This window comes from Stegastes partitus, unplaced genomic scaffold (assembly GCF_000690725.1).
Source record: "Stegastes partitus isolate 25-593 unplaced genomic scaffold, Stegastes_partitus-1.0.2 Scaffold39, whole genome shotgun sequence".
NCBI classification, from domain to species: Eukaryota; Metazoa; Chordata; class Actinopteri; family Pomacentridae; genus Stegastes; species Stegastes partitus.
The window spans coordinates 75,036-102,725 of NW_007577770.1; the positions used below are offsets into that span (position 1 = coordinate 75,036).

General features: G+C 41.3%; 2 protein-coding genes across 8 annotated transcripts in view; both read right to left on the minus strand.

The window, feature by feature from the left end:
- The window catches only part of mcf2a (MCF.2 cell line derived transforming sequence a), a 26,125-nt gene extending 15,650 nt beyond the window's left edge, over nucleotides 1-10,475 (minus strand). The window contains exons 1-12 of the mRNA XM_008304401.1: nucleotides 10,433-10,475; nucleotides 5,765-5,833; nucleotides 5,558-5,672; nucleotides 5,066-5,150; nucleotides 3,369-3,488; nucleotides 2,793-2,909; nucleotides 2,224-2,373; nucleotides 2,007-2,122; nucleotides 1,673-1,787; nucleotides 1,335-1,454; nucleotides 848-1,039; nucleotides 574-765 (exon numbers count right to left, since the gene is read on the minus strand). Coding sequence (XP_008302623.1) covers nucleotides 574-765; nucleotides 848-1,039; nucleotides 1,335-1,454; nucleotides 1,673-1,787; nucleotides 2,007-2,122; nucleotides 2,224-2,373; nucleotides 2,793-2,909; nucleotides 3,369-3,488; nucleotides 5,066-5,150; nucleotides 5,558-5,672; nucleotides 5,765-5,813 — 1,371 coding nt within the window. The 5' untranslated portion in view covers nucleotides 5,814-5,833; nucleotides 10,433-10,475. The remainder of the gene's footprint in view (nucleotides 1-573; nucleotides 766-847; nucleotides 1,040-1,334; nucleotides 1,455-1,672; nucleotides 1,788-2,006; nucleotides 2,123-2,223; nucleotides 2,374-2,792; nucleotides 2,910-3,368; nucleotides 3,489-5,065; nucleotides 5,151-5,557; nucleotides 5,673-5,764; nucleotides 5,834-10,432) is intronic.
- Nucleotides 10,476-11,842: 1,367 nt separating this feature from the next.
- Nucleotides 11,843-27,690, minus strand: part of atp11c (ATPase phospholipid transporting 11C (ATP11C blood group)) — a 43,745-nt gene continuing 27,897 nt past the window's right edge. Inside the window, exons 10-31 of one of the 7 annotated variants that reach the window (XM_008303599.1) lie at nucleotides 27,530-27,611; nucleotides 27,294-27,444; nucleotides 26,475-26,672; nucleotides 25,544-25,714; nucleotides 24,922-25,133; nucleotides 24,670-24,741; nucleotides 24,499-24,572; nucleotides 24,290-24,393; nucleotides 24,004-24,185; nucleotides 22,745-23,011; nucleotides 22,432-22,609; nucleotides 21,872-21,974; nucleotides 21,617-21,762; nucleotides 21,244-21,303; nucleotides 20,456-20,583; nucleotides 19,083-19,218; nucleotides 18,920-18,985; nucleotides 18,710-18,813; nucleotides 18,416-18,572; nucleotides 16,014-16,119; nucleotides 14,635-14,666; nucleotides 14,307-14,361 (exon numbers count right to left, since the gene is read on the minus strand). In XM_008303599.1, coding sequence (XP_008301821.1) covers nucleotides 16,018-16,119; nucleotides 18,416-18,572; nucleotides 18,710-18,813; nucleotides 18,920-18,985; nucleotides 19,083-19,218; nucleotides 20,456-20,583; nucleotides 21,244-21,303; nucleotides 21,617-21,762; nucleotides 21,872-21,974; nucleotides 22,432-22,609; nucleotides 22,745-23,011; nucleotides 24,004-24,185; nucleotides 24,290-24,393; nucleotides 24,499-24,572; nucleotides 24,670-24,741; nucleotides 24,922-25,133; nucleotides 25,544-25,714; nucleotides 26,475-26,672; nucleotides 27,294-27,444; nucleotides 27,530-27,611 — 2,693 coding nt within the window. In that variant the 3' untranslated portion in view covers nucleotides 14,307-14,361; nucleotides 14,635-14,666; nucleotides 16,014-16,017. Of the gene's footprint in view, nucleotides 14,362-14,634; nucleotides 14,667-15,059; nucleotides 18,573-18,709; nucleotides 18,814-18,919; nucleotides 18,986-19,082; nucleotides 19,219-20,455; nucleotides 20,584-21,243; nucleotides 21,304-21,616; nucleotides 21,763-21,871; nucleotides 21,975-22,431; nucleotides 22,610-22,744; nucleotides 23,012-24,003; nucleotides 24,186-24,289; nucleotides 24,394-24,498; nucleotides 24,573-24,669; nucleotides 24,742-24,921; nucleotides 25,134-25,543; nucleotides 25,715-26,474; nucleotides 26,673-27,293; nucleotides 27,445-27,529; nucleotides 27,612-27,690 lie in introns of those variants that run through there. The other 6 variants (XM_008303574.1, XM_008303609.1, XM_008303589.1 and 3 more) reach the window with 6 other exon arrangements.

Genomic DNA, 27,690 nt, shown 5'->3' on the forward strand with positions numbered 1-27,690 from the left:
TTTGAGGTAAAATCCAATAATATTGCTGATACTGTGGCTTGAACATGGTCGAACAAAGACAAAGACACGCTGCATCCTTCACACTTTAACTCAACATACAGTCATCCTCAAATGTATTCATACCCTCCTATTAAAGCAGGAAAAAAGTAGCTGTCACTGATATAATTTGAAACTGACAAAAGTAATAATAAATAAAAAATGTAATGAAAATCATGACATTGCTTTTGAATTGTGGTTCAACAGAAATAGGAAAAAACAACAACAATAAAATACAAGCAAACAAGCATGATGGGACCTGTACACTAAGATTTTGTTGAACAACCCTTTGAGCCAATCACTGTAATCAAGTGTTTTCTGTAACTCTCAATCAGACTTCTGCACCTGTTGACAGGTATTTTGGTCCACTGCATATCAGCAAAGTGCTCTAATTTGTCCAGGACAGTTTTTTTTTCCCTTTTCTTTAATGGAAGAGTATGAATACATTTGAGGACGACTGTAATTTCTTTACGATCATGCATTAAATCATGGTGGCTGTGTGGCATTATGTTCACATTAAAGGCTGTGTGAGCTGACCTGAAGCTGAGGTGTGATAACAGCCTCGTACTCGATGGCCAGGATGTCAATTCCTGAGCTCAGCATAGACGGCGCCCCCTCCAGGAACTTCTCAATGTCCCTCAAAGCAGCTTGTGCCCCCTCCTTCGACTGGAACTTATCTACCAGCTGATTGGCCAGTAAATACGCTCCATCATCACACCAAGTTTGGGCCTGAAGGTAGAGAGCACTCATGTATCATAAAGATGTACGCGTGTCCCTTACATGTTATAAATAAATACACATCTCTCAATACCTGCCCAAGACAAAGCAGCAGCTGGTGTGTTTGCAGGAGAAGAGAGTGTTTGGTTTTTAGAGCAGCAGTAAGTGTATCACAGTAGTGGCGAAGCTCATTGCAGCGCTGCATAATGAGAGCCATGGCATAGTGGTGACCAGCTGATAGCTGGTGTCCGTGGAGGATGATGATCTGGGCTCGAGCCATCACCTCCTGATGGAGCCAACAAGGAAACACAAGGGTGACAGAGTCAGTTTTATTGGCTACACAGTGTTCACTGAGACCTTCCAGTCCTTTCACACCCACTCCAGATGTATGCAAACATCCAGGGACATATGGACAAACACATTTAGATGATTTTTGAAGTGAAAATAAGTAGAATACACACCATGCAGCAAAGAAACATAAAAAAATAAGCCATGAAATTAGTAGAAATTTACATTTGAAGTATGATGCATTTTTGAAGTCTTTTTGCTGCAGTGGGGCCATTACTTGAGGAGACACTGACCTGTGCATTAGATTCAACACTGTCCAGCTTTTTGAGAGCCTGATCTGCTTGAGCCAGAGTGTTTACAGTTATGGACAGTTCCCTCTCCTGAGCCATGAGATGCTCCAGACATAACTCAATCTAAACAGAAAAGACACAGCACATATACACAGATTAAAAAGAGAAACCAAAACAACACTAACATGAAGTCAACCTGGTAACTCCTACAGGCTTTATATACATTTTGAAACTTGTGTCTTAAGTATTTAACTACCTTAAATAAAAGATTTTACCCAATGGAAAGCAAAGAAATATAGAAAAATGAATATTGAACATATGAATGACAAGTGAATCCTCACCTCCTGGAAGCTCTGCTCATATCTGAGCAACTGCAGGTACTGATGGAGCTTCAGATGATGTTTCTCAAAGAAGCCATCAAAGGCTGACTCCATGTCTCTGAGCTGGGCAAGAAGCCTACAAACCAGAGCAACTGCTTTTGTTTCTATTGTAAAGCACTGAGTGTAGTATTCAGGGTTTGAATTTTAAAAAGATACATTTTTGAATTTCTTGAACCAAAGAGGGTAGCTGATTCCACCATAGACTACAATTTGACTTTCAAATGTGCTTTTTAGTAAATATTCTAAAAAAAATAATGAATGACAAGAAAGAAAAGGCCGTTTAATGATGCCTCACCTCTGTACTGTCTCCCAGTCCAGCCTCACATCCCACTGGGAGTCATCCTCCTTCCCAGTGGTCTCCAGGCTGGAGAGGAGATGACGGCCCTCCTTCGACACTGACCTGATTGCATCCTATGAAACAGATGACAACTTAACATCACAAATAGACAATTATATTTCTACATTGATATTATTGAATGCATTTTTTGTGAAAATTGTATTGTAAGCTTTACCTTGAGTTTTCTGTACTTGTCAGTGTGAGAATCGAGGAGATACTCAATGGCTTTTACTTCGTCTGGCAGGTCCGTCTCTGCCAGCTCAGTTCCGAAACCCTGAAGCATCTGTGCAATGTCTTTGACTGTTACAGCAAAACTTTCAATAGCCTGTAGTGGAAGCAAACGCACACAAAAACACTGTAATACTGGTGCATAGATGCATGAAACCGTCATATATTTGTGCAGTAAAAGCAGAACAATCTGTGCCCCAGTGTCCTTGAGAATCCTTGGTGGATTTTTGACAACAAAAAGGCACCACGACATATCAGTATCCAGGGAAAACAAGTGAGACACAACAAACCGCTGAAGTGCATGTTAACATCACACTGGGTAGGTTTAAAAACCATCAGTACTTTGCATTCCCATCTGTGTTTTCATTTTCATGTTCATATATGCTGAATTTCTATCAGCAGCTCTGTGAAACTGGCTGACAAATATGCTTCAGTCATACTAAACAGCAGGAAGATGATAAAGGATGACACTGTTTATCATTTGAAACCCGGCGTGTTTCTGAATCTGTGGCTTACCGTGCGTAAAACAATCCAGTCACTGTGACAGTAATCCAACGTGCCTCCAAACTCTGATGTCAGCTGGTTTTCATCAATGTAGCGCAGCAGGTCTGTGACAGAGCTCAGCATCACCACCTGAATGCGAGGACAAAATCTGAGACCTCACAAAGAACACTTTGTACTGTGTATATCATTACCTGATTTTAAAAGACAGCAAAGAGTTTCTCATAATAGTAAAGATAGCTGAGGGCAGCCTCTGTGTCATGCTGGACTACAGACAAGTCTATCATCTGCAGACACCAGAATAAAGGGTCATTAATATCATTTGGTGCATACGGAGTCACAGATGGTGGAAATGGCACAACATTAGATTTTTACCAGTGATACTTTTCAAATTAAAGTGCGTAGCTCAGCAGAAATATTAGACACATGTTTGGAAGAAGCTGCTGATTTGTCTTAAACAGTTAAACTAAGATCAACACGTGTTCTCGGCCACAGAACATTTGCCTCATGGAGCTCAACGTTGGAACAAAAACGAGGTGTACCTTGTTGTGATGTGAGACATGTTTGGTAACTGAGGAGGAGCTGCCTTACTGGCATCTTGAGCATGAAGTCCTCCTGGCTGAAGCGGAAACCAATGTCAGTAACAGTACGGTGGAAGAAGCTGGTGGGTCGGAGCACCAAAACCAGGTGGAGATTCCCGGGAAAGGAAGCCTTGACGAGGGGGAGAAGAGGTTCACTGTTACACTGGTGTTGCTGCATGCTGAGGGCGATTCTGCATAAAACAATAACTTTGCATTTCATCTCACTTTAGTGCACAGAACAAACAATGTGCACTTTTCCAGCATCTGCATGTTTACACAGTGTAAACAGACCTGTTCTCCTACATGCATGAAAAAAGTATTTACACGCTCTCATCCTCCATGTCTGACAGGAGACACTTTAGGTCTGTCACTCAGTCGATTACTGTCAGCCTAACGGATTCAAGGTTCAGTTGCTACACGACTCACACACATCATATGGTGCATTTCATCTTCAGGTTGTTTGAGGTCATTGCCTGACATTGTGGGAATTTCTAGTCATCATCTATATTAAGACACAGCTGCTATCACAACAGAATACACCTATAGGGAGGCCTAATGGGAGGTGTGGTGAGAACAGTAAATAATGACTGTGACATGTATAACTGTCCCCAAGTAAATGTTATCATAGTCTTCAACAAGTACTTGGACATTAACATCATGCAGGTACAAGTGATGCAGGCCAGGTCTGCAGCAGCAGCAGGATGTATGAAGTATATATATGAAACTATGAATGCATACAGAGTCCGTGTCGCTATTTTTATCATTTGCAGGTGACGCAACTTCTGACATTCATTTGTCCTGACTCAACCCTCCGATTTCCAGATAAACATGCATCCAGGAGTCATCAGTCTGACTACAGAGGGTTTCCTTCAGGTCTCTCACACACGCACATCACAGCCAACTGCATGACTAAGCACAAGTGCGCTCTGCTGGGCACCGCAGTGCTGCGCTCTCCGGCAGACACAGCCGCCGCCACTGCCGCATTCAGCCAGCCCGCCCAAAAGGAAAAAAAGAAAAAAAAACTTCCCCACAAACTCTTCAGACGACTGTATTAAAACAAGCGAGCAGCTCGTTACCGGGCTCCTCCGGATCTTCGGCATTCTTCGCCGGTAAAAGCAATCAGCCATGGTGTTGGAAGCCATCTCGGTTAAATGTAAGTTCCCGCCCGGCTGTTACAGAATTGGGTGCGGAGCTGAGGTGTGCAGCTCCCTCCGGCTGCCTGACCACAGCCGCAGCGCTGCTGCTGCTGCTGCTGCCTGCTGCTGCCTCTCAGACGGAGGGTGGCAGCGCTCACTGCAATGTCTCCTCCTCACCCTCTCCTCACCCTCTCCTCTCCTCAGCACCCCGCGTCATCACACACTTTTTGCTTACTCATACATTTGCAGCAATATGCAATGGGACATTCAGTACAGACACAATGTGTAGGGTCCTCCTCAAACTGTGCACCCTTTCAAAGTATGTACCAAGCTGGGACAGACCTTTAATATGATGCAACAATACATTTTTTTACATTTTCGGGTGGTGGCAGGGTTTTTGCTCAGGTTTTCAGCACCATGGACAGCAGCTCATAAATAAATCAGTAGCCTTTAGGCACACAGTGCGGCTCACAAGCAGCGTGGAAAAGCTGTTTGTCATCTGCATGCTGTCTAAACTGCTTAGTGACACCATTTGTGAGGTAAAAATGGACCTCATGGAAAAGAAACTTACTGCTATCCTGGCAAGAGCAGTCTTGATAGATGCCCATGTATCCAGTCTTCGGTCTAAAATGATGATGAATTTAACTCCGGGTTGCCTCGTTCTGCAAAAGCAAAAATAGGGATTTGTCAAAATCTGTGCTGTTGTTTAGGATTCAGTGCTTCAGTGCTTTCAGACACAATGATAAGAGCCTATATATAGGTTTAATCATACGTACAAATCCCAGATCAAAACACCTATATATGTTTTATCCCCACATAAATGGATTCATGCATCATTCACTGTCTCTTCAAGGGAAAAGGCCCTTCGGTTGTTTCCAATCTGAGCTTCCCTAATCTCCTGGGACGCTGAGGTTTGGACGTAGGGGACATAGGTAGGACATTTGATCCTGAGCTGAGAGGCAGTGAATGCCAGACCAGCTGTGCTCAGAATACAAGCACCCAGCTTTTTGGTGCACTGCAGAAAGGGAGAGACTAACGTGAGAATAAATGAGGGAGGACACACCGAGGGATGAGAGTGAGGTATGTAAAGACTTTGGTTAAAGCTTCCTCTGGAATGTCACTGAAAGCTGAGCATTCTGGGAGGGTGATGATGACACTGGAGTCTTCCCCTCGGCCCCCTAGAATATAAACATATGGGCGATTACTTATTTTAAAAGACATGAGATGCATAGGTCTTAGGAAATGGTTACATTAGAAAAAAAGAGCTCACCTGACAGGTATGCCACTTGTTTTTCTATATAGCCTCCCACCTCCTTCATGCTCACAGGGACAGTCACCTCTGGAAGACAACAAGATGTTTAAATTTAGAGATCCATGGGTGCAGAGTGGTGTTTAGATTAGCACATCTTGTGTTGTTGTTACCTCCACATTTAACAACTTACATTTTCAGCCACGTGTAAAACCCACAATACAAATTTTGCACATCTTTTAACTGATTATCATTTTAGAGACCTTTCCACCTCAGCAACAACAACCTTTTTATCAATAAAAAAAAAGAGAGAAACTAGTTGACTGAAGCTCTTCCAGCCTGGACATTGCTGTACATTTTGCATTGCTGTGACAAATGCCTGCATATGGCGGTGCATGTAAGACAATTCCACCATTAAAACACATTAGCTCATTTGCTGCACAGCATCTGAATGGATGTTAGAGTCGGGTTAAGATGGCCATCTTCTCATGCTCAGTGCCATTAGTGTTCTTGTCTGAGTAGCCGATAAATGCAGTCTCCTACATGTGAGATTAGAGGCTTGCATCTGCCCATTGATGCACCACAAATAATTCAGCCGGATGTAGAAAGTAGACACACTGCTGGGCACCATGTTGTAACATATGCTCACATTGTATTTACACAATAACTGATGCATGCAATGGGTGATCTCATTTATAGTGAGGGTTAATGACCTTTCAGTTATGGACCAGGCTCTTTTGAAATCTATTGTGGGACATCTTAAATGTTTTCTGCTCCTTTTCAGCAGTTCATGCAACAGGTCACAGAGGCAGCGAATCTGCTCACAATTCAGCATTTCTTCATCCATAATAGATATAGACATAAAAAATTAACCAGAGCACAGAGATAGAAAAACGCAGTCAGAAAAAGATGAAAGGAGGCAAAAGAATGAGAAGAAGGAGGCGCAAAGGAGGTGTTATTTTCCATGAAGTAACAGTGTCCGTGAGGCTGTAATGAGCTCGACTGGTACCTGCTGAATATTTGATGCATGTCTGTAACAGAGAGGGGCCGAGCCAAGCTGAGCCAATGGCTGGACTGTGCGCACATGTAGGCAGGATAAAGTTACTGTCAGACTTGAATAGTTACATAATCCCCCATGCCCGGTGCCACAAGACATTCAGGATGTTGGGACTGCTTTTAAATGACATAATGATGTGTTGAAGTGCATCTTCAATTGGGATAGCTGCAACACATGGAATAGTGTGTGAGCTAGAAGAGTGTGTGATTTGTAGGTAATGTAAATGTTTAAAGTGTTTAATGTAAGCCACCATGAATAGAATAAGCAAACTATTTTAACTGCAATGATGTTTTATATCAACAAAATCAGCCCAGAACACAGACGTGCAAACACACACAACACACACTCACACTGCGGACCTCTACTGTATTTGATCAAAGGAAGAGTTGCCTGTGCTGCAGTGTGCTTAATAAACTTGCCAGGTTTTTGGAAACACTCTACTCCCTCTTGGCCCTGCTAGACTACCAGCCCATCCTGTGATTCAATGCATTTAACGCTGCCAATAAAATTGGGCAGCGTGAATAAGGTCTCGTGCCTGGCCGTGCACCACTTAAGAAAAAAATATAAAGCATAACTAATTTATATGCACATATCAGCACGTCTGTTTCAGCACCTAAAGTTCATGCAAGACTCTATTTATGAATAAACAAAACCCCAGTCTGCTTCTTCGATGCCATTACTGGGGAATAGCATGTTTCTCTTTGCGTCGTGACCTCTCCAGGTGACATGAAAGATAGCGTGCACAGACCAAACAACCTCTGTTTGCTCTTGTGTTCTTACACACAGAGGAAGAGGAATGTTTGACAGTGTGGACGGAAACAGAGATTTGCTGCCAGTCAAGAGACTCAATCCTTTCGATCTGAATACAAAGCTGAAGGCAGGAAGCTTATCTCTGTTGTCCAAACAGTGATGAATATCTACAGTGATTTCATTACACATGACTACTATAAAATGCAGTCAACCCCATTGTACTTTTTTTTTTATGCCGGATTCTTTTATGACGCTGAATCACAAGGAATTTCATTTGTTTTTTTTGACGGTGAACAATGGAGGAAAATGCCAACGTGAGAACAGATCTCTACAAACTATGGGGTGTGTACGAGAACTCGCCTTTGGTAGGCACCAGAAGATGTAATTATTAACAGGCTAACAAACTACTGAACCCAACAGGCTGTTCTGAACGTCTGCTTTAATATCAACTAAAGTGTTCTGTGTTTTAGCATTTTGTCTTTTTAGGAGTGACTCATGTAGGAAAGAATTTAATTTCTTCCTAGTCGATTGTACAGCGCCACTTCTCACTCACATAGTAAATTTCAATGAAACATAAAAACAGGCTGGTTCAGATGAGGAGTAAACAAACACACTGATGCTGCACAGTCTGATATTTTAGATACCAAAAAAAGCAGACACATGTAATCTCTTCGCAGAACAAGAAATCCCCTCTTACACATACAAACATGTTCATAGCACACAGGGGCCTAGCCTCATACTGCTTTTAGGTCATGAGATATTTTGCTAAATGAAGCTTTAAATGCTCAGAGGATTAGACCGGTGGGTGGCTGCATTCTGATAGAAAAGGGGAGAAGAAAATTGTGTATTCTACCCGCTGGGACACACGAGAACTGGATTGGTTTTGTAGAGGCACAAATGGTGAATCCTGCACGATAGTCCTGCAAGGCTTTAGTTAGACAAAGTTGATGCCTTTAATATTTATTTTCTTAAGCGTCTGTGACCTGTGCCAAATACCTCTGAGTATTTTGCGAGGATTACACTGTAACTGTATTTATTTCAGCCAGTTCTTCGGCTGATATTTGGTGTTATTTTATGTAGTATTTTAGATAAAGTGCGGATTCAAGAATATGTTACATTTCCTGTGCTGTGGGCTGTTGGTCTTTGGAGTGATTTATTATGATTCACATGTTTTCCTGTCACTTAATATCATACTCTTCGGTGTCTACCGTAGAACTGCAGACACGTTTCGGTAGTGAAATTTCTCCTGTCTCTCTGTGCTCATATCCTGTGAAATCACAGGTTCAAACATGGCGAAATGTCAAAAAATTCTAATTGCGTGTGTCAGGTTGTGTGGGAGTTGGAGACTGAGTCGAGGCACTTAAAGTGGTTCAGGTGTCAGTTGAAAGGGCGCAAAGTGTCAGCTGAAGTTCAGGCTCTGAGAAGAGTTGGTGTCATTTGTGGAAGCATTTGAATTTTTCAGTTTTGTCAAAGTTGAAATGTCAACATCAGAAATGTCAGTTAATGCTTAAGCACGAAAAGGCTTTAAAGTGTCATTTAAAGAGATGGAAGATGATTTATTTTACACTGTATTCCCAGGAGAGTACAGTCTTGCTCTGGGTGTTGTCCAGCAACAGAGTCATGAGATTTGGTGTCATAGGTTTTGTGGAAATTGTAGATTTATTTGGAAATCCTCCTTTTTTCTTCTTCTTTTTTTTCAATAGCTCAAGGCGAACTCACTTATGGAAAGTAAAGTAGAACAGTAGTGACTCAGTCAAAGAAGGGAGAGAGCAATAGGTGAGTTGTGTAAAGGTAAATGCTGTTACTCAAAACATAAATGATAAGTTTCATCCAGCAGTGTAGTCTTATGTACGCTCTTCACTGCATCCCCTGTGAGCAGATTAGAGTAAATCCAGGGTGTAAGGTTTGTATTTCACACAGGGGAAAAAAAAATGGAAAAAAAAACTTCACTAGGTACAAAAAGAAACTCAGCATGATTCTTTCCCTGCTGTCCCAGTTACCTCCACACGACACACCAGGTACAATGAACCCACAGGAGACATAAAGAAGGAGCAATTCATCAGTTAAGCAATAACTCAAGGCTGCCAAGATCCCAAAGTAATCACATTATCCTCCATAGGAAGCTGCTCTACTCACATCACTCACATCAAGCACTATTTCTGTCCATCAGCTTTCCTTCTTTCTCCTCTTTTTAAGTCATTTACAAAATACTACTTCAACATGATAACTTATGTGAGGAAAATCTTGTTTTGGATGTTTTTTTAATGTTAAAAAATTACAATTTTTTTTAATCAAAAAGAAACAACATCACATTTTGTTTCCCCTTTTCTACACTAAATGTGACAAAGAGCACCATATCTAACACCTGCACTAAGTGACAGTTTATACGCCTTTTGTAGCTCAATACATGACAGAACAACATATAAGCTGCATTATATACTTTTAGTTTAGCGTTTTGTTCCATCACTGTCTGACTGTGATCTAAAACCCAGATAATGACGGTACAAATCATAACGATGAATAAATATCTATCCATCTGTGATGGCTCAAAATAGCTGACATAATCCCTGCAATAGCCCAAAGCTGGACCGAAGCTGCCGGAACTGGCACATCAATAATACTGACTGACTGACCTAAGACACATTACAGGGTGCAGTTCTCCAGCTCCTTATAGTAATGGTTCTCAGAAGTTGCAAATGTACATTGTAAATCAAACCAAACAGCCCTCTGCTACAGTACATTTCAGTTTGCTGCACTGTGCTGACAAGAGCAATGTGATATGTAGTAATGGGGAATAGTTTCAGAGCAGATAAAGGATTATATTCAAAAGCTTGGTAGTGGCTGCCATAAGATATAGGACTGTCAGCATCATGTGTACTCACGCTGCAGAGTGCTCTCAAGCTGGGAGCCAGCCTGCAGAAGGCAGTGGTAGCTCTCCATCTCTTCCTTGGACTCTTTCCCCGGCTCTCTCTCCTCCTGCAGTGAGGCCGGGCCCATTCCCTTAGTCTCTGACACAGGATCAGGCTGGGAGAACTGACGCTGTCGTGGGAGGTCTTTCCAGTAGTCCAGGCCTCACATCCTCTTCAGAGTCCGAAGCCCTCCATAGTGGGAGTTTATTACAAGCTATAGAAGCCACAACAAGGAAAGTTAGGCCCACCTGCCTCTGCGGGTCCCAAGATCCGGATGAGATAGCTCCCTGAGGCTGCTGCTGCTGGCTCTTCCTGACCTTGAGCTGCATAGAGTGCCTCCACACTGAGCAGCACAGCGACAACAGAAGGCCTGTCCACATAGACAGAACACAGTAGTTTGCTGTCCTGTTGTGTCCCAGACCGGGTGTGATGTGTTTTTCCCCCTCATACACACCAGTGCCGACAGCCTGTCCTGCTCTCAGCAGCAGTCAGCTACTTCAAAACAAACAGAGCTCCATCTGGCCACTGCTGTCTCTTTCCCCTCCCTCTCTCTCCCTTCCTCCCTCCCTCTCTCCCTCCCTCTCTCCCTCTCCCTCTCCCTGAGCTTTAGTGCGTCAGCTCTGCGCTGTGCAGAGCTCAAGAGTCTGCTCCTGACACATGGCCAACTCCCTCCCAACTTTTCCTCTCACTTCACACTCCTTCGTGCTCCTTTTAGCTATTTTATGCCTTCAGTGCGACACTGACTGTACAACAGTGGGCTGGACTGTTAGGCTGTCTGGCTGACATGTTCATCAACCCTCTTTCATTTTCCTGCTTCACTATAATATAGATGCACACACAGTGGAGAATAGATCTATTGTTTAAAAAAAAAAATCTACCACACCCTCTGCCAACAAGTTTGGCCCATGTGAAACACAGCCTTTAATACACAACAATCACATTCAAACCCAAGGACAAATATGAAAGGCTGTCATTGTGTACATACTGTTGCACAGAGCCTCTCTCAACTCAGCTCCCCGCTACTCAGCCCACAACTCCTCTGAATGGATGTCAGCCCGTTAACACAGCAGACTAGAGCGGTAAGAGCGCATGTGTATATACAGTACATGTATGTAAATCTCTTCTGACTCTCACTGCTTGATGTTTTCCTCATGTGAGGCCACACATGAAGCAGTGTGAGAGCAGCCGTACACCGACCTCATACGCAGCCACTCAGCTGATCCAGCTTAGCCTCTCAGCCATCTCATTACTGCACAGCATCTGCTTAGGGTGGTTAAACTCACACAAACACACCACACACACACGCACACACAACACACACACATCTTTACAGACAGAACCTGCTGACACACTGCTGGTGTAAACAAAACACAAGGCACTTTGTTTATCTTCAAAACATTCTGTTTTATTACAGAAAATCTTCAGGTTTTGAATATACTAGTTTCAAAGAGGTACATTCAGCTTAGAGGTTTGGAGTGTTGAAGCTGGAGACCCAAAGGGCTGTAGGTGGAGTGTCCCTGCTGTACGACTGAAGGTGTCCACCTCCGCCCAATCACAGCCAGGGCCACAGTCCACAACCACAGAGCCTCTCGTGCTTTTTTTTTTTTTTTTTTTTTTAAATTTTGATTTGATTTTCTTAAAAAAAAGTGGCTGGAAAAAGGTTGCATTAAAAATACAATCCATTCTTTTTTTAACTCTTCATTTAGACAGGCAAAACATTAGATTCAAACATATTCTAAGCTCTGAAAATAGCATTTCTGATGTCACTTTAAAGGTTTTTCATTTGTTAACAAAGCAGGCAGTCCCTCTCAGTGCGTCCCCCCCGTATCTCCGGCACAGTGCAGTCTGGAGGCGACATGTCACAGAGTAAATACAAAAAACAACTTCCTCCCCTTTCCTAGATGGTCTTAGTAGGAAATAATGCAGAAAGGCATGTATATTTTTGTGAGAATAGCATTTTAAAAACCTCCAATTGGCATTATGACTACATATGCCATTCTACAGATGCACTGTATTACACTGCCTGTCTTTGTACATATGACAAAGAACATCAAATGGGATTGGCGTGGGCTCACATCAGGGCTGGAGTAAAACAGGCTAACTCAACTGGCACAAAGCTGAACACTCTCCACAATAAAAAAGATTTATGTAATAAAAATATAACATTTGTGAGTAAAATTACACTTAACAATAAATATGCTGAGTAGACAATATATGTTCGTGGAAAAAAAGAAAAGAAAAAGGAAACAAAATATTCCAAAACAGTATCTAAAAAGTGTTTGTAATCATGAAATGTTTAAATGGAATGTATGAAGCACTACACACAAAGAAGGAAGGAAGGAAGGAAGAACAGGCCAAACAGTTCGCTCTATCACCCTGTTTGTCAGCAGATCTGACAAACGCAGCAAAGACGAGTGTCACAGTGGCTTTAACTACGCTGACTCTGCAGATCTGGAGTTGGTTTCTTCACATTCCAACTTCTGCTTGACTGAGACGAAACACGCAAGCTAGATAATGGGTGATGAATATAAATACCTCATTTAGGCTTTAGTGCATGTGTGCATATAAGTGTACAACATGTGTGGTTATTGTGTGGTGTCGTCCATCTGATATGTGTGTGTGTGCTCAGGCATGTATTCATGTGCCTTACTGACCATCTATGCAATGACGGAACCAGTTTCCTTAATAGTGCAGGAGATGTCTAACCGAACTACATCAACAAGGTTCAAGTAATCCTGGTTTTCATCACACACGCAGGCATTTGTGGCTATTCTCATCCAGTACATCTGCACGCACTTACGCACACAGACAAACACATGCGCACACCGATTTGTCGCTTTCAGGTCACACGAGTGTGGACAGAATCTGATCGTTCATCTTTTTTTTTTGGCTTTGAGCAGATGCTAACATACATCTATGAGCTATATACAGTACAGCACATATATATATTAATTTTCTCATTTTAATTGGACACTCTTAAATTATCTCTGAGGTTGGAGAATTTAGGTCATGCTCCAAGCAATGTTTCATTGCCAAAATACGCTTCACATCTCTAATCTATTTCTCAACCGTACACACACACACTTTTTGGACTGAGTGGTAATATGGCCTCCATTAACCCCTCCTATAACATAGCATTCAACAGAAACTGCAGATTCATCCATAGAAACAAATAATCGAATGAACAGTCTGTTTGCTGCTCTGAGCTGGACATTCAGTAACTCGGATCTGTTGATGAGGGTATTTTTCTAAAACATACAATAACTATTTAAAGGATAACCGTTGAAAAATCGTAGTAACTGTAAAGTAGAATAACTTCTTAAAGTATAACCGCTGCGGATATATTAAAAAAAGTTTGCAGAATACAGTGACTGATCATCAGTGGAGTGAAGTGTTCTTTTTGAGCCTTCTTTCATGCAGATGTACCATTCTTGGAGTGGATATTACAACTGCTCGTTGAAACACAGCAGTTGAATAGAGCTACTGACAAGGCAGCCATGTATGCATTCATTTGTAAGCTAGTATTAAAAAAAGTGAAAGAAAGAAAAGTCATGCCTGTCATCTGAGTAGATATTTTATAAAATAATGCAGGGCACTGCTCTGCAGGCATGCGTGTGGGGGTGGGAGGTTTGGGAATGGGCAGAGAAGGACGGAGAAGAGACACGCAAGTCAAAAGACTGCTAAACCACTTTTCATTCCCTCCCCTCCCTTCAGTCTCTCTTCATTCTTTGTTTTCTTTGATTTTTTTTCTCCTTCACTTCTCCTTTTGCTTTCAGATGGCAGACAGCTCTGACCGGAACGGGACCTGAATGAGGCTGATGTCACTGTTGTTGTGAGTCCTTGCGGCCTTTTTACTGGCGCTCCTTCAGGTGCTTGTAGGATAGTGGTGTGACAGCTGCGATCTGGAAAGGCAACAAGCAAAGAGGCTTTACTTTATGCTTTCATTATGAACTTGTGCCAACAAGAGGAAGCGGACGCGACACCTTGGAATCACCCCAATCAATCAGAGAATAAGCAGTGATTGGCCACATGAAAGTCACCATAATTACACCTTCCCCTCCACCAGACAAACACTAATCATGTAGCAAAGGAAATGATTCCAATTTCATCCAAGTCTACTGATCTGCTGAAGTGTTAGAGAATCGCAGAAAGTTAGATTGGTCTCTTTAGTTTACCTGGATGTTTGTTGGAGGCCACCATCTGACAGCTACAGGGGGAATAGAAATGTAGGTTAAACAGTGAAAGCTGTTGCAAAAAAGCTTTGTGCTACTGTAAGGCAATCAGTGACCCTGATCAACACTGATGGAAGGTGGCACATTCAATTGTACGTTCAGAGGGGCGGACAAAAAAAAATAAAAAAAATGAAAACACCTAAGGACATATAACACAATCTCACAACACAATGTGAGGTGTAGAGATGTCATTCCACCTCAGAACTTTGCTCCACTTGTTCATGGAACAAAGTGTTTTCATTATTTCATTATTGTTATTTACCAACAAAGACCAAATTTGCTACATAGACACTACAATATCATATCATATCATATATTAGTATATATATTAATTTGTGAAAGAGAACTTTTTGTTGCTGTTGTTGCTGTTTTTTTTCTTCAGCAGGATGAAGTAACATCTGATAATTAGGAGTTCAATTTCTATTAGTACAATAGTATTGTAGTCTGTCACAGTTTCAAGATATATATTTCATATCTTGGCTGTACTGATCCATACAGTTTTATTGTGTAATTAATATTGAACATTCTTCCTGTATTTAAATATAATAACATTTTCTACATATTATCCACTTGGTTTCATTATTTTCTTGTCTACCCCCCGTAATGAAGCAGTATTTGGGCTGAGGTTACATCAACATCACATCATGCACTGAGTCAAGCACTGCACTGACAAAATGCATCCATTATTTGCCAAGACAGTAAGCAGACAGCAAAACCACCAACACAAGTTTGGATGTGTGCACAGGAGGACACGACTATTAACCAAACCACCACGTCACAAACAGCACATGTATGTCAGACAATGAAGAAGCAATAAACACAGACCAGCTCTGTTGTTTCACACTGCGAGAGACGACAAAAACCGACACCGACGCCTCACACTCAGACACTCCTTGTCCAAAAATGAGATGGACTGAAATTAAAAAACATTTAAAACTGGGTTTCAGAAGCACATGCAGAAGATGATATAAGCTGGGCTTCCAAAGGAAGGCTGAAAGGAGCACGTGTCTACAAAAACCAAAACATTGTAGGATTTGTAGTATTAAGCCATTGGATGCATTCATATGTTGAAAAAATGCACCACTTGATCATTTTACCAAAAATGCTGACACAAAACAAGAGATATGGAAAAAGTGCATCTCTTCAGCCAGCCAATATCAGCTTACACAACACATAAGAAAACACCGGGTCCTATTGAATATAGCCTGTATGCTAGTATGTCCTTGACTTCCTTGTTAAAAGTTAGACCAAGAATAGCTGGAGAGGTTGACTGGGGGAGTGAGTCATTGATTGGTTTAAACGGCCTGAAGGTGGGCTAGTACCTGTTTAAATGACAGTATTGGACTCATCTGAAAAGGTTCTCATGAGCAGGGGCCTGGCTGAAGACCGGGGAGACTGGAGGCCCCCAGCGCTCGACTGAGCCAGGTTCTTCTAGAAAGGTGAGGCAAGAGACACCAGTGACGTCACTACGCTGACAAACACACACACACACACACACTGCGTCTCTCTCTGCATCTTGTGCTCTCTTCTTGCACACAGACATTGATATACACAAACAACAAACATATACATTCACAAAGACTTCAAAAGAGGACAGGTGGACAATGAAAATCAGTCCAGGTGCCATTTTAAACACCTTTTCCTCGTGATAATAAGTTTCAGAGGCCTGGACTCTTCAATAGCTCCAGAATATACAGGGCTACTATCCTTGCACATTTCTCAAAAGGATGTATGAAATAAAACACACACACGCACACACACACACACACAGACAAAATGCAGTGGCCTGCAGGGATTGCGTTGAGGATCCAGGATGAGGTTGTGGACTTGAGCCTCATGCAGGTAACGTTTGGGTGCTTTGACGTGCTGCGGTCACCTGACTGGACATGCGGAGGCAGCAGGCATTGGAGCAGCACAGGCAGCTGGGAGGAAACACTGACTGATACAACTAGACAGACAAGGATGGAAGACTGACTGCACGCTTTTAGCACAGACACCCTGTCCTACTCCACACTGCTGGTACAGCTGGGCGCACGCCATTCCTCCCAGTTTAACAAACAGATCTAAATAAAAGCACTTGTGTCAAAGTTTAAAATGGGGCCTTCCAAGGATAGCATTCCTGAGGTCGTAAACTGAATTGTCTAACCTAATCTGTCCAACCAAGGGGGACTATAAAACTCTACAAAACAGCAGCCCGAGTTACTTTATAGGGTAAGGAAGGAATCTCACAGTGGGAGAGGAAGGACACAACAAGTAGGAAACAAGCAAGTCTGGCAGACAGAGAGATTCTGCAGGAAGAGACTTAAGTATAAGTGGTGACAGAAAGAAAAAGAGACCTCAGTCACTCCATGAGAAGCTGTGAGTGCTAGCGGTCTGTGACAACATGAAGATAGTAGATGTCCCCGAGGAAGGAAGGCGATGTTTCATCTTTAGGGAGGACAGTCCAGAGAGGAAGACAGAAAAAAAATAAGAAGGTGAGATCGATAAGAAGAATGTGTTAAAGTGCAAACGCAACAGTACCAGTTGGAAAAAACAAAGTTGAAAAGGTGGAAAATGGGCAAAAATAAGGTTGCGATGTATTCTAAAATAAAATGGTTCATTGTCTAAAAGTTACACTATGACACTCATTCTAATGACTTTCATTTCAATCTGTAGTCAAGATTTATAACCACTTACAAAAAATCTAAACAATGACATATGTACATTCTTTTGATTCTGCCACTTCTGGAACTTACACAAAACAAATGTAAATCATATTTATTGTAATAAGTATTTGTTGCTCAAATCTGCAAGCTGCTTGGCTCTAATCCAATATGTGCAAAAACATTCAGTTTAGTTTATTAACTTTCACCAAACAAAACAAGTCTAGACACAATCCAAAAAAAAAGATTGTGGGGATACACCCAAAAGCACACGCATACCACCAAACATTTCCAGCTGCTTGGAAAAGAAATTAGCCTCATGAGGAGGCAAACTGAAATGACAAAACATGTGTGAGAAAGTCTTCTGGGGGAAATGGGAGTTGTATCAAACAAAGCATTATGTATTATATGTACCTAATTTTAAAGACGCAGCAAAATTTAAAATGACTAAATCTCTATCACTGTTTCAATAATTCTATTAACTCTTAAAATGCCAAAAGTAAAAGGAAAAATCTTGGAGCACGGTTTGATAACTCATCTTTAGCTTGTGTGCATAGAAACCTTTGTGATTAAGGCGTCTAACGAACTGAACCCAGTGTATAAAACAGCACTGGACCAATATTTCATGCATCAGAGTAGCTAGCAGAGGGTTGTAATGGAGCAGACGGGTATGTTTGGTTGCTATAAAAAGTCTTTGTACCATTTCCAAAGAATGTGAGCTGGAATTTTTTCTCCCATGTCTCTGGCCTCATGAACTAACCCCACAGGTAAAGCAGGTGTGACTGGAGGCCAACTGCTTGTCTTAACTCCATATTTACAAAACCACACCCATTTTAGAGTAACAACTGAAGGCTTTGATTTAAATTTTTCACATAACTGTAACAAATCAACCTATTTCAATTCACTCTGGAAAACACATTATGGAGAGTAACGACAACTGAACCCTTAAAAAGAAACAAATAGTTAAGTTGTCACAACAAATATGTGTAAAGTTGCATCATACATCGAAGAGAAATAGTGAGGGCGAAGGCAGAGCGAAGGTAGAGTAGATAGGTGACTGTGCTTGTGTGCTTCGGCTCTACCTGTCGAGCGTGGGGGCCGCGTGGCTTGCGGAACACCACAAGCAGGATCTCTGGCAGTAGGCTGAGCAGGATGAGCAGGATGATGACCAGCCAGGCTGACACCGAGCTCAGCATGTTGGCAAACACAAAGTACAAACGCTGCTGCCTCAGGAAAGGCCTGCAGGACACGCAGGAGAGGCAACACTTCAGTTTACATTGTTAGGAAGAGCTACCGGGTTTGAAGAGTAATGAAAAATATTAAAGGTCAACTACAATGACTAAGATAAGTTATTTAATCCTGAATGGGTTTCTAACCATATTATTCCTCCCCAGAAGAAGCTGAAAAACACGTAGAAGGCCAGCGAACCCCAGATGACAAAGTGGTTGATCCATGTCCAATGCCGTGTGTCCAAAGCAAGCTAGAACGGTGGAGAAGATGAACGTCAAACATGTGAAACAATCTGCAAAACATAAAACACACCCTTTCATAATATGAGATAGATAAACGGGAGGGGGGAAGCTTACCTTTAGCGTTACAGTGAAGACGAGAACAGTGAATACAATCGTTCCGTATGACCAGTTCCCAAAAACCTGTATTCAAATAAGACAAATGAGAAAATGTTGTTAGGAGGTAATGCTTAATCATGCAAATCAATCCTGCTCATTTAGAAGATGACTGAAATCAAACCTGGCCATTATCCTGCAGGGCTGGGTTACTGAACAAATATCGAACACCAAAGAAGAAGAGCAAGCCGTGGAAGACTCCGAGTAACGTCCAGTAGAGGAATGGTCCCCACCGTAGCATACCGTTCTTAGCGATCTCTCTAAAGAAAAACACGAAAGAGGAAGATGAACCTCTTTTTTTTAATGCCTCAATAATGAAAATAAAAAACATAACATATTTGAATGAATACAAACAGCTCTTTCTAAATAAAAATAAAACAAAATAAAAAAACTAAAACTTACACTCGTATAGTGTTTAATGTAAAGTTAAATGTCTTAAGTGTTAGGATCATATATTTTATATTCATGTTTTGATTATCTCTTATTATTATCTTAATCTCTTATTATTATCTTAAGGCATAATCAACATAACTTTTAAACAATTGCAGCATGAGAAAACGTAGGTAGAAACAGGATTTGGTGGTTTGTGTATGTCTTTCTCTGTCACAAGCAGATATTTGCAGGAGGGAGAAACTGAGGGTGCTTAACAGTTGGGTGCTAAGTGGCAAGTTTCAGCACCTACAAGATGGTGGAAGAAGGCCCAAAGACAGGGAGGAGCCAATCAGCTAGCTGCAACACATTCTGTGCACATTCTCATGTAATAGTACAAGTACACTGGATCAGGGAGAGGCAGTCAGTCAGACTTGGTGCCCTGACATTAACTCTGTTAGCGCTAGGGTGAGAAGTTTGATCCAGAGTTCTGTATGCTTATTCAACTATCTGATAAATAAATACACTGAGTGAGAACTAAATATCTTCTCCTATTGCTTCATTAAACAAACGCGCAGGAGCTATCTCACACATAGTTTAATTTTTGATAGATATAGATTCAGCTCCAACATGAGCTGCTTCATCATATGAATTAAGTTGGAAAAAATTCTCCTAAAAAGGTATATGTTGCATCAATGGGGAGCACAACACAATTTAACATATGAATGTATGTGTACATAATGCATATAAATATATATATATAGAATGCAGACAAACACATAGAAAGTATACGTATATTGATAAAAGTAAAATCAGTAGCTACTACGGTCCAGGGCCACCTATTACTATTTTGCAGAAATAAAAAAATAAACTTTGGCAGTTGTGAGTTAGAAATGATTGCTGAAAAGTAGTAAGACGGGTCTCATCCTGCACCTGTTTAGTCATTGCTATTATCCATTTTCTGCTAAAAGATTGGCTTTTCAGTCATGAACTGCTCCAAATGGTGATTGTAGATTTAAAACAAAAAGAAGATTGGATTTTCTCTGATTTTTGATCAACGGATGCAGCATAACAGGCACACATTAAGCCACCAATGTGCAGACCAGGGAAAAAAATCCCCATGTTTACCTGTAGAGGGTGGCATTATCCAGCAGAACCTCAATGCAGATGTGCTGCTCCAAAAGGCTGTAAGCCAGGATGGGCATGGAGGTGAAGCAGATGTTGTACATCGTCAGATAGGCCGCATCATACAGGGGCTGGGAAGGATGGGAGCAGGGGGAAGGATTGAAGGGACAGGGGTTGGTAAGGAAGCGGAGGGGGAGGGATAGGGCAACTAGGGGTTAATATCATGGAGAGGACAAAACTCATACACGCCATCATACCGTAAACATACAGCACATCATATAAGCAAGCTTATACAGGTCTTTCATGTACTTATGAAAGATGTATGTCACTGGCCTGCGATGATATCTACAATAATTAATGTTCTAAATGATGGATGTATCCATGTAAGAAGGGATTTCTATCTGATCACAGAACCAGCAAACAAACTGGATACATGCAGCTTTTTTCCCCATTAATAATAAAGTTATGTGTTCCAAACGATACCCAAGACTAAATTTGTACAGTGTGACAACAAACACACATGCCATCCAGATTACATAACATCTATATGCAATGTATAGTGGTGGCAGAACATGACACGCCTTTATTATTTCAACTGTTCTATGTAGTGCAAGTCTGTGTATAAACACATCAGACCACATATCAAACATCCCAAGGGCAGTGAGGCAGGGGCAATCTGAGGGAAAGAAATCTGGAATTCAGGAGGATGAGGAGGTGTAGATTTAAAGGACACTGCCTCCTTTCATGTTCAAAACATCTTTGAACCTCAATGGGATTCAGGACATACTCACTTGCTGAGAGTAGCCGCAGAAGAACTGGTACAAAAACTGCGGTAAGATGAAGCAAAGATTCTGCAGGCGAGAAAAAAAAAAGAAAAAAGGAACAGGCTCACAGTGATGGATAAAATCATCAAAGAACATCAAATGAATTCTTAAGTCCCTGTGTGCTTATAAAGTGAGAACAAAAATGCAATACGTTAACCTGAGTTCAACCTAAAAATCAGTTTAACTTGTTGAGAATAACTCTGTCAAATCTGTATCTGTGCATAACATAATTCCCAAAGCATGTGGATGAGTGAGTTTATTTGGGAAACAAAGGCTTTGATGAAACTCCAAACAACCTCTGAGACTGAAGCAATGTGACATGTGCATTTGTTTCTCCTACCTTGTAAAAGAAATATTGGACGAGGTGTGCAATGCGAACATAGTAGAGATGCCCGTGAGCCAACAAAAGTTTCTTGAGGTGCTTAAGTTTGGGGATGGCATAGTCACTGTTCCTGACCGCCTGCCGGCCCTCTTTACCCTTAATGCCTGAAACACACAGACCAAAAAAAAAATCACACATTTTTTTCACACAAGGCTACATCACTAAAACAGTAATTACAAAGCCCTTAGTCAACTTCAGCATGACGTTTCTTACCAATGCCAACATGAGCTTCCAAAATCATGCTGACATCATTGGCTCCATCTCCAATGGAAAGGGTGATGGGGCTGCCTTTAGAGTTCTTAACCATTTTCACAATCTGTAGATGGAGCGAGATAAAGGGGAAACAATTAAACATCTATAACAAAGTATTGCTGCCACAGTGCACAAAAGATTGGACAGTAAGTCCAATTTATAGGTCAAAGTGTACAAGAAATGTGTTTTGTGATTTAGTCTTTTGTGCTCCCTGGGATCTTTTTGGATCAATATTTGTACTAAACTGTCATATGGAGTTTATCCTAAATTGTTTCATACAACACAAAGTATGCTGCTTATGCTTGCTTATCCATTAATGCAACTGCATGTAGTTCAGACTTGCGCCGTGTTGAATGTGATAGAGAAATGCTGTCAGTACTTTTTTTGACAAGTGACCAGGGTGCCCATTCAGACACTAAGCCAACATGTTCAGATGCCATCAGATTAACAGAGATGAGTGCATGCTTCAAAGGCACTTTCTTTAAAGTACGGTTTCCACAGTTTTTCCTGATTGTTCTGACCTGTGCCTTCTGTAGTGGAGCCATGCGGCAGCAGAGCACTGCTGTGCAGTTTTGACAAATCTGCAGGAAAAGGTTCTTGTAGCGACTTGAGTTGGACTCAGAGGATGAATTAAGTACCATCGACAAAGTGGCTCCATCAATAATAAACCCATAATCCTGGTTGGTCAGAGACCAACTCCTACAACACAGAGAAGAAAAATGGGTGAAAATGTAACTATCGCCAAGATTCAGTTCGATCAAATGATATCCTAGCTAAACTATCACAAAATGATCTCACTACACAGACTAAGATCATGTCAGTCAAGGTACCAACCTGGTGACACCAGCCTTTACTGGTGGAGCGTCCTGCACAGCTTTCTTGTGATACTCAAGCAAGAGTTCATGCAGCCGCTCCTCACGCCTCCTCCCTCCATCCTCTAGAGTACGCACTGTAAGCTCCAACAGCTCTGTGTTCCTCTGGAACAGTCTACAAGCATAGCAAGTGGACTTTGCTGTTTCCATCTTGTCCCCCGTTAGGACCCAAACCTTCATGCCTGCTCCCTGCAGAGCTTCCATGGTCTCTGCTGCCTCCTCTTGAAGCCTGCAGGATACGAACAGAAATTAGACAAGTGAAAGATTATCGTGCCAACTCTGAGGTGTAATTATTATCATTAAGATAAAATAAATAAATAAATAAAATCCAACAGCTGAACAATCACATAGACATCCAGGTTAAACTATAAAGAAATGAAGAGAAACCACCACACAGGATCACAACGCTTTCTATAATGCAGATGAAACTTGAGGATTAGACTTTGCTGAGATACGAGTCAGGAGAGGCTGTGGTCGTAATCGGCACAAATTCACATTGTAATTCATTAAACTTCCAGGTGATGTGGCACTTTATAAGTAAAAGCAGTGGTATATTGAAGTACATATCCTCACAACCAAGTCATTTGACAAGACAATAATAACACTTTGATGTAAATCAATTTATTAGAAACACACTTTAGTTCTAATTGCAATACTTATTTATAAATCTATTCATGGCTGTTTTCAGGAACCTTAGACTGTGGGAGGCTACCTCACCACAAGATGGCAGTGTGAGCTTACAAAAAGAAAAAGAATGGGGCTTTTTGTTGCAATAAATCTAATCAACTAAAATTTGAAAAGCCACTTCATAGTGGACAAAAAAACAAAGCACCAGTAATCTAGTGACATGTGACATAGAAAATCTTCTGCAAAACATCCACAGAAGCAGGAATTCATTCAACAGAGCAACACAGCAAAAAAGGCAGTCAGAACACAGTGGTAGCGTCTTTCTTCCATAAACATAGCAAGTCAGAACAAGAAGTTAATGACACGTTTATTGCAGGCTTCTCCACACTTTTGGCCTCCCTTTTAGTTTCAGGTTCATTATAAGATTTCTTTGTGTAGGGGATTTTTTTTCACCCACTAAACTTCTTGGCAGTTATGTTTAATGGGAGGCAGGGAAACAGAAGCATATAAAAAAAGAAAGACATTCAGCAACTTTCGTCAGTGGTTTCATTAGTGAGAGCTTTACGGTTTTTGTGTATTTGTGTGAGCACCCACCTATCTTCAACAGCAGTAGCTCCAATTAGGCTCATTCCAGTCTCCACTTGATTATAAACAGCCATTAGCTTCTCCTCTCTGTCCTGCAGAGCCAGTCTAGCTTCCCTCAATCCTGCATCTGCCTGGGCATACTCCTCTGCGTTAAGATATTTGTAGGCCACACACAGTGTTCGGTAGCCCTCCTGAACAGTAAAATAGCAAGTAATGTTACAACAACGGAACAACCTGTAATGAAATCGCTACAGCAGTTTGAAATTTGGAAAGAGAAGTTGCTGTTGTCACCCACTGTTGCATTACGCTCCACGTGCATGCGTATCCTTTCAACCTCCTCTTGTCTGACTCGGGGGAAGATGGAAGAGTCTGCTCCCTTACAGAAAAGCAGCGTATCACCTGTGCACAAAGAAAACACACAACCATACAGACACATAATGACATCTGAGGGCCAATAATAAATCACTGTTAATGCAACAAGCCTGACAGTAATCTCAATGTCACCTGATTTGGCTCTGACGATTACACTCATTCGTCTTCGCACTGGGTCAAAGTTCAACACATGAAGCAGTTCGTACCTTTTGAGAGTGCAGGATGGAAATAAAACGAAAGACATGAATAGAAAAACATGACTAAAATCTAAAAACAACTCTGCTTATGCAATTACTGACTTACATTTCCACGTCATTGTTCCTGTTGAGAATTTTCATGGATTTACTTTCAAGACCCAGAAACGTGAAGCCATACCTGCAGAGGGAGACAAATCACTACAAATGTGCCATTTAAATGTGCAAAATGAACAAATGTTCTAAAGAAATGTATACCAGCTGAGATTCTCCAAATACAAATCTGTGATATTCCTATTTAGAATAAATGCTTGTTCCAATTTCACTTCAACTCACTGAGTCATAACAGTCCATTTCCTACCTCATGGCACCCTTGACCAGAGCAACCTCATCAGGTGAAGAGGCAATAAAGCCCCTCTGCTCCTGCGGTGGTTGAAGCACTTCTTCATCTACCCCTAAGCCATCCACCTCGTCTATCCGGCCATCCACTTGACATTCACTCTGCTCTGTAGACTCCTTCACCTGGACTGTGTGGCAGAGGCACAGGGCACGCAGAAACAGCTCTTCCCTCTCCTAAAGACACAACATTGACATGGCTTAACGTAGTGAAACAAGACACAGTAAATGCTGATTATTGCTTACAAATTTGTAAATGAACTATGCTCCCTGAAAGAAATGTACACCACATAAGGGACCACACACAGTAGCTGCAGTTCGGATAACCCCTGAGCTTACAACCATTTGTCTAAATAGACTTCTTATCAACAAGTGGTGAAGTGCAGTCAGTAAAGTGTTATCAGGTGCTCATGTGAGCACACAGCCACTCTTCCCCCGCCTCCACATCAACTGCATATGTTGACATGTCAAGGAGACTGTACGCGGGTGACCTATGAAGGGTCTTTCTGAGCAACGAGCTATGTAATGACCATATGTTAATGCTTGTGTGACTTTTACAACAGATGGAGGGACACCACAACACCCACCCTGCCAGCTTTCTGCTGTAGTTTGCTCACAGGTCCATCTGTGACACAGAATCCGTCCAACTCGGAGCTCGCGTCCCTGTATTTGTACTGGAAGCCGTCAATGCAGCACTCGATGAACTCCATGTTATTCTGAGTGAGGGTGCCCGTCTTGTCCGTGAAGACATACTCCACCTACAGGCAATATGATTTAAAAAAAATAAAATAAATAAAAACATCAGATTTTTTAAAATACATAAAAAATATGTTTACATTTAAAAGATTAAAATTAGGGAATTGTTTCCAGAAACAATTACACTCTATTATTCAGTTGAACAGAGCATCACCTTGAGCAAAGGTAGTTGTCTGGCAAAGCAAGTGTGACTAATCTATTGCAGCACTGTTTGAGTTAGAAATTCCATAAAAACAGGAGACGTCATGACTTATTATTTTAAACAATTCTTTTTACACTAGCACCTAACTTGGTCTCACAAGCAAAATGATTTTTTTTAAAGGTTTGTGATCGTAGCTGTGAACGTGATACACAGTACAACACAGAAGAATTTTTTTTTTTACTTTGCGAAATGCATTAAATATTGACTCTGAATGTATTCGCTCTGAGTGGCTAAAAGTGCTAGTGGTTGTTCCTCACTAATGCATATTATTCACAGACACTGGATATTTACTGTTGAGAATAAGGTTTATATTTTGCCAAATTTTATAATATCATCAGGTTTATTTTCTCAGCTTTTTCAGAGCTACAGAAGACATTACATCACAGTTTTCACAGGCTCGGTCGAGTGTCACTTTATCTTATTTTTCAGTGACTGTAAATATTAATTAAAGGATTACAGGTTTTTAATTAACACACAGAAACCCATAGCTTGAAGAAAGCCTCAGTGAAATACATTTCTACCATTTTAATGCTTCATTTATGGCTGTCCATCTGCCTGACCTGTCCCAGCTCCTCATTAAGGTCCGAAGTGTTGACCAGTGCCCCCTCCTTGATTTCAGGATCAAAGAAATCTTTGTCCCATGTGATGAAAAAGGATCCCAAAAACTTCTGCATCTCAACCGTGACATACATGGACACCGGAATGATGAAGTTGAAGAGCACCATGAAGGACAGGAAGTCAGTGAACATCTTTAGGTACTGGTAGGGGAAAAAAATGAAGACATATTTAAATAAAATCTTTTTCAATAACAACAGGCATGGAAAATTTGCTATCAGGGTGGACGTCACCAAAGGTTGCCTACAATATACTTTGTGTGCACAACCATGAGTACTTCTAGTTTATGCACACAACAAAATAGAAGACATGACAGCAGTCATACTGTTCACAGTTCATTGAGCTCTAGAGCAGAGGGTTAAGAGCCAAAGAAATGGACCATATCACAATCTTGTACTGCAGTGGCCAGTTTGCAGTTTTACTAGCATGGAACAAAAGAGGCAAGAGCTTGTAAAATACTCTAATACTGTGGATGGAGCTGTGCCCTTAAAAGTTACAACTACAAGCCTCTAAGGTTAAATAGTTATTACATTACCAGAAGCTTGCTTTGTACAGTAACACATCACAGATGATTAAATCTAGGACTGTCAGAAAGACCAAAATTTGACAATTCTTTCTGTTTTTACAGTTTCTAGCTCTGAAAAAATATGCCCTTTAGGTGAACTTTTAAAGTTAACGTGCCTTAGAAATCTGCCAGCCCATTTTGAGGTTTAGCGGGTTAATTCAGACAGGCATTTTACCAGTTTTCTAAAATATGAACTCACCAGATTGGTGTCCTTCTCTCTCTGGGTTTTCTCATTATACCAAGGCTCATCCTGTCCGGGCTTGCTCTGCCACACATACTTCAGTGTAGTGCACACTAGAGCTTTGCTCACCAATATGCAAAGGTATACGAGAAGGAATGCATTGATAGACCTGAAAATATAAGAAATTTAATTAATGAGTACCCAAGGTATGCCATGCATTTTAAACTTGCCAGCAAATTTTTCTCTAAACTTACTTCTCCACAGCAGAGCGTTTTTGAGATTTGCCCTGGTAGTTAAGAGCCATCTTTGTCTCCATGCCAGTGTAAACTGCAACACCTTGAGAAAATAAAAAGAAAAGCAGACGGATCAGCGTTTCAGATAATGAGCCCTCTTCAGTAATACACGTTACCGTAAT